General features: G+C 46.0%; 1 protein-coding gene across 2 annotated transcripts in view; it reads left to right on the top strand.

The window, feature by feature from the left end:
* Window positions 1–1,576: 1,576 nt before the first annotated feature.
* SBNO1 (strawberry notch homolog 1) overlaps window positions 1,577–11,446 on the top strand; it is a 32,780-nt gene continuing 22,910 nt past the window's right edge. The window contains exons 1-4 of one of the 2 annotated variants that reach the window (XM_064675148.1): window positions 1,577–1,692; window positions 7,923–8,056; window positions 8,505–8,609; window positions 9,627–9,936. In XM_064675148.1, coding sequence (XP_064531218.1) covers window positions 7,925–8,056; window positions 8,505–8,609; window positions 9,627–9,936 — 547 coding nt within the window. In that variant the 5' untranslated portion in view covers window positions 1,577–1,692; window positions 7,923–7,924. Of the gene's footprint in view, window positions 1,693–2,271; window positions 2,544–7,922; window positions 8,057–8,504; window positions 8,610–9,626; window positions 9,937–11,446 lie in introns of those variants that run through there. The other variant, XM_064675149.1, reaches the window with a different exon arrangement.

Below are 11,446 nucleotides of genomic sequence, written 5' to 3'. Positions count from 1 at the left end.
TTCAGCACACTTGAGCTGTACTTCATCCTGCCTTCCTCTGAAGTGTGGAGAGGGCAATAACCAAAATGAAAGCTGCCATTTCAGTTGTTCTTCTCATCTCTGGCCACACTTCTGGCGTCTTTTTCTCCATCCAAAGCATCACAGATTAATCTGAATTACTTAAATCAGTTTAATTAACATTGCTTTGTCTTTAAATAGCTTAGCCTTAATCTGTCTAATCCTTTATTGGTTATTTTAATCCTTGTTAAGTTTGTCTCATGATAAAATAAGCAAACTTGCATAAAATTTAAATGATCGGTATTGAACATTCTAAGGAATTTAGTGATTGCCCACACTTCATTCATGTCTTGCTTCAATCCAGTGTGAAAGTTCTTACAAATTTTCCTATTCTTACACAACTGGGAAAGCATTTTAATGGAAGGCTGTCTCTTTTGGCAAAAATCCTGTCAGTCTGAGGGCCTCAAGATTTGAAAAGATCTCTCCAAATGTAAAACTAGCATGAAGTGATCACCGGGTTTCCACTCTGCAGCAGCAAATTTCACATCAGCAGCTTGCAAGATGTTTGAAAGGGGAAACTCCTGTGCCAGCACATCTTCAGATATGCGGCATTCCCAGGGGGAGGGGGGCCAGCAGGGATGTCCCTCTGTCCTGGGGCAGCCCAGGGAGCTCCTGTGACCGAACACCGCGGTTGTTGGCCCTGAGGGGACGGTGTGGAGGTGCCCTCAGGGCGGGGCGGCACCGGCCGCACTGGGGGACTCGGAGCCGACTCAACGCGTTCGCACCAACCGCGGCGGGACGGGACGGGACGGAGCGGCCGCCTGACGTGAGCAGGGCCGGGGGGAGGCTGAGGTAACACCATTTTCCCCTCACGCAGCAGCTCCCGTACCCGCTCCCGCCATCGCCGCCTCAGGCGGGGGCGCGCGTACCCCCCCCCCCCCTCACGGACACGCGCACGCGCGGTCTCGTCACGCCCCCCCCGCCCGTGATGCAGCGAGAAACGCCAAATCTCGCGAGAACGCGCCGCCGCGTTCTCGCCGCCGGCCGCCATCTTGGAGCGGCAGCTGTCACGTGACCGCTCGCAGCCGTTCGCCTCCGCCTTCCCCTCCCCCCCCCACACCCCCTCACCCGCCGGGAACCGGGCCCGGAGCGCCGAGGCTCGACTGCGGGCGGGGCTCGCCCGCGGGGACATCGCTTATTTTAAGGACGGTTGATACGCCGGGTTTTTTTTATTTTTTTAGAGGGTGGAGAAACTTGCTGCGTTCGCGTTGCTGGAAGCACGGAACCCCCGTGTCGCGGCATGTCCGGTGGCGGGGGAGAGCGGGCAACGCGCGGCGGGGCCCGGCGGTGGGAGGCGGGGGGTGAAAGAGGGGGGGGCGGGCGCGAGACGACGGCGGCGGCGGCCACGTGACCGGGGAGGCCGCGCGGGGGGGGGAGGCGGGGAGGGTCACGTGGCGGCGCCGAGCGCGCGCCAGCGGCGGGGCGGTGGCTCGCGGGGTCACGTGGAAGGGGGGAGCGCGCGTGGGGGGGGAGGTGCGGCGCGGGTCACGTGGTGCGGGCGGCCACGGCCCCCCCCCCCCCTCCCTGTGAGGGGAGGGAGGGCAAAGATGGCGGCCGTGAGTTAGAAAGCGGCGGGCGGCGGGGCCGGCGGCGGACACTTCCAGGAGCCCACGGGAGGACCGAGCGCCACAGAGAGTGAGTCCCGCGCCACCCTTCGCGCCTGGTGCCCCGCCCGCTTGGCTGCCTCCGGCCGCGCTCCGCGGCAGCCCCGCGGGGTTTCCTCCCCTCAACCCCTCAGCGCGGCCCGCGGGGGTGTCCGGGGTGGGGGGGGACGCGCCGCGTCGGGAGCGGCCCCGCGTCTCGCTCGGCGCCTCAGCCCCGGGGAGGCCGCGTCGCCGCCCCCGCGGGGGTCCCGGCGGGCCGGGGGCGGCCCCAGGGCGGGGGAGACGCCGCCGCCGCCCCGGCCGAGCCCCGGGAGTCCCGCGAACTTCGCGCCCGGGGCCGTGCGGGGGTGGGCGGCGGAGCCCCCCGGGGTCCCGCGGAGCCCGTTCTGTGGCAGGGGCGGAGGCGGCGGGGGGGTTTGGCCGCCCCCCCGCCCCGCAGAGCCCCCCGCCCGGCCCGCGCCTTTGTGCGCTCCTTGCGCGGCCAGTGATTGTCGGGGCTGGCAACGGGGGGATGGGGGGGTTTGATTTATGGAGCCGGAGCGGCTCCGAGAGCCGCCGTGAGACGGAGCCCTCCCGCCCTCCCCCGCGATCGCGGCTTTGCTGGAGGGACGTTCAAAGAGGTGAAGGTCTGGAAACAAAAAAGTCGCGCCTGGGACACGATTACGCAGCCGATTCTGGCCCCAACCCGGAAGTTTATGTCGCGAACACGTGTTGGTGGGAAGGTGGCAGGGCTACAGCCGCCGACCCTCCGGCCCTCCCGCCGCCTCCCCTGGGGCTTCCCCGCCTGGCAGAGCCCTCCCGGGGCCCCGCAGCCTCAGGGGAGCTGAACCGCAGCGACAGACACGGCCTCAAAGTCCAGGGACTCAAACACAGGTTGCTAGGGTGAGTAATTATTTAACGTAGAAATGCCCCTATAGTCAGTCTGAAGGGGAAGAGGCCTTGTGGGTTTTTCTTCCTTGTGGGGTTTTTTCTTCTATTTTTTTTAGGTTGTTTCTTTATTATTTTTAGCTGAGCAAGTTCCACACTGAGTTGGAGAGTGTAAATTGTACTTCCTTCCAGGTACTCATAGGTTGGTTTTAGATGTTTGGTATCTCTTACAGATGAGGTTAATTTTTTAAATGCTTAAAAAATACCTCTAAATTGATCTATTAGATAACTCCAAAGCAAGTAAATAAAATTATTGGTGTAACCAAATGACACGATCTAAAGTTAAGAATTAACTCAGTGATAACCTGTTTGGCTTTAGACTACCAGCACTGTGTCTGGATTAAAATTATTTCAATACCTGAGTGTTTTGCAAGCTGCACTCCCTGAAAATTGAAGAACTGTAGTTGATGTAAAGCAAAGAATTTATTATGGCAGAAATTGTGTAACAACATGACATTTGGATTGGTTTTCTGTATCTGCCTTACAGCCATGAGATGTTCTATTTGTATGCAATCTTAGTCTTTAGGCAAAAAATGTGGGCAGTTTGTCTTGTTGTCCAGACAATTTCTTTGCTTTCAGAACTGGCTGAGAGCTGCTCTAAAAGCCATTGGAGCAGGTCAGGGATATAGGGAATGCATTTTTCGTGCTCTGAGGTGCACCTGGAACTGGCTCCCAGGCCAGAACTAAGGAGGGGTTGTAGTGCTCTCATGCTGCTCTTATCTCCTTGACTTTTCATTTCTTAAAAACTTTTGCTACTGGTTAAATCATCACCTCCAGCCATTTAGTCTAAAAGCTGATTTCATGCCAAATCATTGCATTGTAAAGTCTCTTAATATTTGAAGAACTTCTGAATTCCACGTTTTCAGACAGTGTATCCTGACTGCTGTAAGTTTTGCAGAACAGTCATTAAAGAGCTTTGAGGCAGAGTGTAATCCCACAGCACCCTGAACTATCCCTTGTGTCCTTGCAAGCTTTGGCTTTAGAGAGGTAACCAACATTGGAAAGATGGGCAGGATTTTTTCCGGGATTGGATTAACTTCTGATTTTTGCGAAAACAACCTTGCACATGTAAATGAAACGTTGACTGCTGGTCTTGGGGTTATGGCAGGGAAGGATGAGCGAGTTCAGTAATTAGGGTTTTACTCTTTGATTGGATGGGGACTTGGAAAGGGCCAGGAGGGGTTGGGCTGGTTGGGTTTTTTCTTTTGTTGTTGCCCAGGTTGCCTTCTGGAGCCAAAAGCTGGGAGATGAGCAGAACCCACGTGGATATCCAGAGAATCCTGTTGTGTGGGGTGGGGGTTAACAGCCCTTAAACCTCTGTTGGGAGAGGCTGCAAAGGAAGATGTGAAACTTTCAGATCATTAATAACTCACAGTTTAGACTAGCAGGGAATTTGGGGGGTGTGTCTGTCTTGTCTCTACAACTGCAGTATTTGTGTGCTTTTTTAAATGGCTTCCAGGTGACATGTATTCCTCCAAAAGCCAGTGGGATAAACCCTTCCAATAAAATGAGAACAGGAGTTGCCAACTCCATTGGTGTCCCAGGCCAAGCACTAGCACCCAAGTTTGCAGCTGGATTCAGGACAGAGCCCAGGTGTCCAGAGGGTTTGGGAATAGCTGTGCCTGGTTGATTGTGATGTTTGATTTGGACTAACCTGTGATTCTATAATTGATTATGGTTTTTAAATAAGCACTTCAGGCATACAGTGTTACAGTGTGTAACTCACAGACCTGAAAATCAGAAGCCACTTCATTGTTTGGGATTCAACCATTATCTTTCTCAGGGCAAACAGAGCAGGTTGCTCGACATGTGTTTTAAAATCTTTTTTTCTTCTTTTTTGTTTTGCTTTTTGTACCAAAGCTAAAATGGAAGGAAGGAGAGAGCCAGGTTGGCATGGATACATGACATAGTATTAAACATGGCATTCTGGTTTTGTGTCTTTAAATCAGAAATTATTTACATAATACCAAACAGTGGTAGCAAAACTGTCTTTTTATCAAAGTTTTGGGCTGTATTCTTCAGCAGCAGAGAACCTTATAGAAATGCTTGATGTGTTTTGGTAGCACTTCTTGAAATGGCAGCAGTTTACATTTTTTCTTAATACAAGGAAAATAATTGAGAAACTACTGCTGTTGACATTTTATAAATACTTTTTTTTAGTTTTATTTCATAGGTTGATTTTTGCTCAGTGACATTGAACAACCTCACTAAACATAGACAATCTTATCTGCAAGATTCTGCACACTCAAAACAGTTCTTGGAGTGATGAAATGCTGAGGGAACAGCTTGTAATATTCACAACTTTTTAATAAGTATTTTCTTTTGGAGATTTTGAAGATGTGGCAAACAGGTCCTTATATAGTATTGCCAAGGCTGAGCTGCAGAGCTTGATAAAGTCACTTTTCACTTAACTGAGGAGCCTCCTACCTTGCAAGATTATGGAGCTGTTTCAGCCTGATAATGTTTTAGGCTTAACCAGCATGTGTTACAGAAAATAAACTCAGCTACCACAATGCAGCTTCTCCTGTATTTTTCTCCTCATTTAATTTCCTTGCTAAATTAAAACAGGGAGGGTGGGCAGCAGTGGGGCTTGGAAGTTACACAAAGCCTAAAATTGGTGCTAAGTATTCAGACTTTTAATGTAAAAATTCTGGAAGTTCAGAATTCCTTTTGTTCCAAACAATGCAGCTTTGTTCCTAGTGTACAGAAACAAAATAACTGAAACTAGTCAAACTTTCATTGTCCAAACTGACAGACAAACAATTGCAGTTGTTTTACTGAACTTTTTGCTGGATTGTGAGCAACCACAAATTTTTAAGACTTAAAATTGGGGTTATCATGAGAGAGATGCAGCTGGGGGATTTCTCAGTGATAAGGGATGCCTCTGGAGATACCCTGGAATTGTAGAAATTGCTTTGCTGGTTCCCCTCACCAGTCATCTAGTGAAAACTTGGAAATAAGGAATTAAAGCATTACTTCTGAACTCTGTGAAACTGTCTTAAGATATGAGCCATCATGGTTTTAAAGGTTAAAAATGTCGAGCTCAGTGTCATCATGGGTACGTTAAACTTGACTTAAAAGAGACTTGATGGGTGGTGACACCATTTTAGGATGGCTGGGGAAGATGTGTTTGTGTGGTGTTGGTGTGAGGGGTTTTTTCTAGCCTTGGTTTTGTTTTGAGTCTCAACTTCATAGAAAGGCCTTTCCTTTGTACATTGCGAGAGTAGACTGGAAATCATCTGGAGTAATTCTTTTTCTCCTAGTTCTCTTGAAGTAAACAACCCCAGGCTTCAGACTTTCTGTGCCTCTATTCAGTGCAGCCACTTATCTCTCAACCAAGTTTTGGTCATCTGTCTTTGGAGATCAAAACTCCATCCAGACCAAAGAATGACACAAGTGACTTTTTCTTCTCTTGGACACTGAAAGATTTTAGTTTATTCATCCTTTGAGCACTTTGTGGAAGGGTGTTCATGCCTCTTCCTAATGGATACTGTAAAGTTATGATTGTGGAGCGTTTTGGAGCTTCTGTTTGATGGGGTGACTTGTGTGAATTCCCCTTCTGTGGAGAAATTCACCTTCAGTGGCTGCCCTGAGTTCTGAACACCAAAATTACTGATAAGCAAAAACTTCCTCTGCACACTTGAGCCTTTCTCCCCTCACCTGTTTCTAGTTAGTAAACAATGCTGTAAGTGTCTAAACTTAGATGGGGTGGTCACTGGTAGGATTTTAGCCTGATGAAAATGAAGGCTTTATCTTACCCCATTAATATATAATCCCCTTTTTTGAGATGGGAACCTCAATCCTTCTGAAAGGTGAAGCTAAATGTCAGTTCTTAATCATTTTTCTTGACCAGTCAGGCTTCCAGGAGACAGGCTGGTGGGTTCATTAAATCTGCTAGGTGTCTTAATGTTTCTTAATGTCTTCTGTACCTGGTAACTACAAACCAGGCTATTCTGCCAATTTATCTGATCACCTGAAATGCCTTTAAAAACAGAGTCTGGTTCTGACAAGCAAGTGGTGTTTGATGGGGTTGTGTGTGGTCAGTAGCAATCCTGCCAAGTGTTTGTTACTTAGATACTCTTTTGGGTATCTTTAAATGTTTGCTTAAAAGTGTATCTTCCCCTTGTCCCAGTACCTCAGATCCACTGCTTCATTGTGGTGCCATCATCTTGGTGTGAATCCACTGAAGGAAGGTTTCTCCCTGCCATTGGACAGACTAAAACTAGGAAGAATAAGAATTAAGTGCCCCAGGCTTAACTTATTACAAGAATTACCTGTTCTGCCAAACGTGCTGAGGAATATGTGTGACCAGCCAGCTGGATGTGCTGAGCTGTGCCTGTACAAAGGAGAAGCAAGGGAATGCTGTTCGGGAGGCTTGGGAAGGAATATCTAAAATGCCAACAAATATTCTTGTCTTCTTTACCTGCTTTAGAGTAGGTGTTTGGCTTCGGTGGGGTTTGGCATTTTGTTGTTTGTTACCAGTGGGTGTAAAGGGGGTGTGGAGAGTGAGTGAAGTGAAGACCTACTTGAGGTGCATCTTAACCTGTAAAGGCAGCAGCTCAAGTTCTGTGGAATCATTTAATTTTTGTCTTAATACTCGGGCAGGGTTTCTTTCTTAAGCAAGTGAAGCACGTTATCTTCCTTCTTCATCTTTAAACATGGACTATTTGGCTTTTTAATAAGTTTTTACATTGTCTAGAATAGCTTTTTGAAATTAATTTTGCTTGTCCTCCACATAAAGGAGCCTGTGACCTGCTGGTGGTGTCCTATTTAATATATAGTTACACACTATAATAGTGGCACGTTTGCTCTTTCCACCACGCCAAACAAAATTTCTCCAGTGAATGAATGTAACCTAATGTAGCAGCAAGCAAGAAATAAAAGCTTTCCTTAAGCTCTTTATCACTAACTTGTTACAAGATAAAGTAAATGAGTTTTAATTGTGCTTCCCTCCTGCCGTTGCTTCACTGACAAAGACAGTTCATTAGCATAACACAGTCTCACCATTTCTGCTTTTGGTGTGTCTTGTGATGCTTGAAAATGACGTGCAACAAAGACTAGAAAAGGTGCTTTTTTAAGTTTATGGCTATGATAACATTGGAGTAAACTGTTTAATTCTTCCTGCTTGTAAATGTGGTGGGTATATTAAAAATATTTTTAAAAACAAAACAGAGGAAAAACCTACAAACAAAAGAACCAGCAAATCTAGAAAGTGAAACTCTGTGTACAAGAGGCTGCACCTAAATCCGGGAAAGGGAGTGCTGTGCAGGCGAAAAAATAGATCAAAATTAAATGTAACTTGTATTTACAGTTCTGTTTCTTTTTTCTTTTCAGAGATGGTGGAGCCAGGACAAGATCTGTTGCTTGCTGCTTTGAGTGAGAGTGGAATCAGTCCAAATGATCTCTTTGATATTGACTCTCCGGACGTGGTTCTTGCAAATCCAGCACCAACTCCAGCTGTTCAGCAGGTTAAAACAAGAACAGGGGTTTGCTAGAGGACATGAGAGCTTGGGCTTGGTGTGTTGGGAGGGGTGGGGAGGGTGGTGTTCACAGCGAATGCTTGAAGAATGTGGAGTTTTCATAGACTTCTTGTTTCATAGTACTGAGTTGGGAAAATGACTTGCTATTAATTTTAAACCTTTATACAAAAAAGCAATTTGAAACACTTTAGGTCAGCACAAACATAAATAAGCTTAATTTGTGGACATGAGGTGGAGGATACTGTCATGTGTGAGAACTTTTCTGTCACTGGAGTCTGGCCTCTCTACTATAAAATGCACCAAAACTGTAACACAATACCGGGTTTAAGGTCCAAGATAGCCTTCAATCTGCCAGACTGTAACAGTTTCAGCCTGGGAACAGAAGCCTTGAGGTTTTATTCCTGCTAACTTGTTTCCTGATGCTTTGTTTCTGCAGTCAGTACCTCTTAGTGCATTAGAACTGGGCCTGGAGGCTGAGGCTGCATCTGCTGTGAAACAAGAACCAGAGACTGTTTCTACTCCAGCCTTATTAAATGTTCGGGTAAGAACTGGTGCTGCAGGATCTGTGTGTGATGTGGTGGGTTCCCCTGGGCTGGACATCAGGTGCCCACTAAGCTCCTTTATCACGCCCCCTCCTCAGCTGGACAAAGGCTGAAAACGTGAGGTGAAGGGCTCCTGGGCTGAGATAGGCACAGGGAGATCAGCAATTTGTCTTGGGCAGACCAGCCTCAGCTTGGGGAAATGAATTTATTGCCAGCTAACAATGGAGTAAGATAATGAGAAATAAGAACAAATCTAAAAATACCTTCCCTCCACTCCTCCCTTTGTCCTGGGCTCAACTTCAATCCTGACATCATCATATGTTGTCTTTGCCGCTCCTCGTTCCTCGCGCTTCTCCTCTGCTTCTGCAGCTCCTTCACAAACTTTCCAAATGTGGGTCCTTCCCATGGGCTGCGGTTCTTGATGAGCTGCTCCAGCTGTGTCTCCTGTATGGCCACAGGTGCTGCCAGAAAGCCTGTTCTGGCATGGACTCCTCTCCATGGGGTCACAGTGTCCTTTGGGCACATCCACCTGCCCTGGGCTGCCGGTGGATCTCTGCTCCACCATCACCTCCATGGGCTGCAGGCAGACATCCTGCCTCACCATGGGCTCCAGGGGAATCCCTGCTCCAGCACCTGGAGCACCTCCTCCCTCTCCTTCACTGACCTTGGTGTCTGCAGTTTATGTATTGGGAATTCTCTTTAGCTCAGGGTTCCTGTACCTGTAGTAGTCATGTCTTGTACCTGGATGATGAATCCTTCATCCTGGTTTTTTTTTTATTTTCCTTACCTTAAAATAACATTTAAAAATAACTTTCCTAAATATGTGCAGCGATATATTGAAAGACACTTCTTGCAGCACAAGATAATTACTCTGGCACCTTCAACATGTTATTTGAAGTCATTTCTTATTACAAGTGTCTTCTAAAACCTGGTATCTCCTGTTGATGAAAGGCTAATAAAGTCTGCTTGGTTTTTTTTATTGTTTTCTGAAAATCTCCCTGTTTCTCTGTTGCCAGCAACCACCATCCACCACAACCTTTGTGCTGAATCAAATAAATCAGCTTCCAACCTTGGGGACTACAATTGTGATGACAAAAACGACGCCTGTCACGACCACCAGACAGACCATCACTGTAGCAAAGATCATCCAGACCAGCACAACCACCCGGCCCTCGGTGGCAGCACCAGCAGTAAGAAATGCCTTGACCACTGCACCTTCCAAGGACCAGATTCAGCTGAAAGATCTGCTCAAGAATAATAGTCTTAATGAACTCATGAAACTGAAGCCACCTCCTAATATTGCCCAACCAGTAGCAACAGCAGCAAGTGAGTTTTCTTCTTTTTTTCACCGTTACAGTATTTTAAACAGTAAAATAATGATCTTTGCACATCTTGGATTTTCACTGATTAGTACAATACCATGGTAAAATGAAGTGATTGAGAAAAATTATAAAATTCATTCTAACTTTAATAGTGTTCAATTCAATAGTATAAAATAACAGGCTTCTTAAAAAATTAAGCTCTTGATTTACTTCATGGAATGAGGAAAATGACATTTTTGATTGCAGCTGGAAAATTGGTAAAATTACTCTATGAGCATTACTGAAATCAATTAACTGTCTTACTGGAGTCTGCATCAGTTCCTGTTGTACTGTGTACTTGCTGTGCAACTGTAACAAACTAGTACCTTGTTTGGCATCTTCCAAACTAGATTTGTAGCACATGCTACAAATGGTGCTCCTGGGATAAGGTGTTTCTGTAAAGTATCTCCTGCAAAAGAAAAATCTGTCCCTCTGTTTCATTAGAGGCATCAGATCTATTGTTTAAAAAAAATTTAAATCCTAAAAACTTGCTGTTCATTTTCATGTCATCTCTGAAATGTTGTGTTGACTTAAGTGCCACAACTGTTTTGTTACCACACTCCCAATCTTTGTTTTATGATTCCTTTCATAATACTTCCTTGTATGTTATTTCTAACATGTCCTCAACTTAATATAAGGGAAAAGCTGCGTGTGTGTGAAATTCTGATTTAATTCTTTCCTGTTACTCTGATTTCAGCATGAGGTTAAGGCCAGACTAGTTAGTTAGAAAATATCTTTATTGCTGTTGTTTTTCTGTAAGGTACACAGGCTTTTTCTGGATTTCTTTATTTTCATTGTCTGAAATGAGCTTTGCTGATTTTATAGGTGTGGTTGGCATAACCTATTTTCCATCTGCAGATCGAGAGTGCAGTGAATGAGCTGCCTGAGAGGACTGAAACAAAAAGCAGAATGTGCCTCCTCATTTCATTGCCTTCTGTTAGGGAGTGGTTGACAAAACTTAAAGTTCAGACCCGAAATGAAGTTGGGGTGGGGGTAAAGGAGTGAGGAAGAGGAGAGAAGGTTTTACAGGACTGACTTATCCCCTTGGTGCAAAGTGAAAATTCACAGAAGCACAGAATAGGTGACATCAATCCACAAATTGTTATAGTGGCACAGCTGTAGAAAATATTGAATCTGTAGCATCTGTATGAAGTAAAAAGGAGACATGCAACTTCCAGAACTGCATTTCTAATCTTATTTGTGTTCTTATGTTTCTTTAATTTTTTTCATGTTTATAAAAAAAAATTGACAATACTTGTGGCAAATTGAAAGGCAGAGAAGCTCTTGAAAAGAAACATGGTCTTTTTGTATAATTCAGGCAGCAGGAGTTCTAGATTGGAAAATATTAAAAAGTTGAATTATGCAATGTCTTTGAGGAAAATTTTTATTTGTGCAAGTGCCTTAATTGGTTTTTTTGGGCAATTATGCTAAATTTATTACACAATGGAAGCTTGACAGCCGGTTTCAATGTTTTA

The sequence above is a fragment of the Pseudopipra pipra genome, chromosome 18 (genome assembly GCF_036250125.1).
Source record: "Pseudopipra pipra isolate bDixPip1 chromosome 18, bDixPip1.hap1, whole genome shotgun sequence".
Classification (NCBI taxonomy): domain Eukaryota; kingdom Metazoa; phylum Chordata; class Aves; order Passeriformes; family Pipridae; genus Pseudopipra; species Pseudopipra pipra.
The sequence above is the reverse complement of the archived record's forward strand: the minus strand, read 5'-3'. Positions and strand labels throughout refer to the sequence as shown.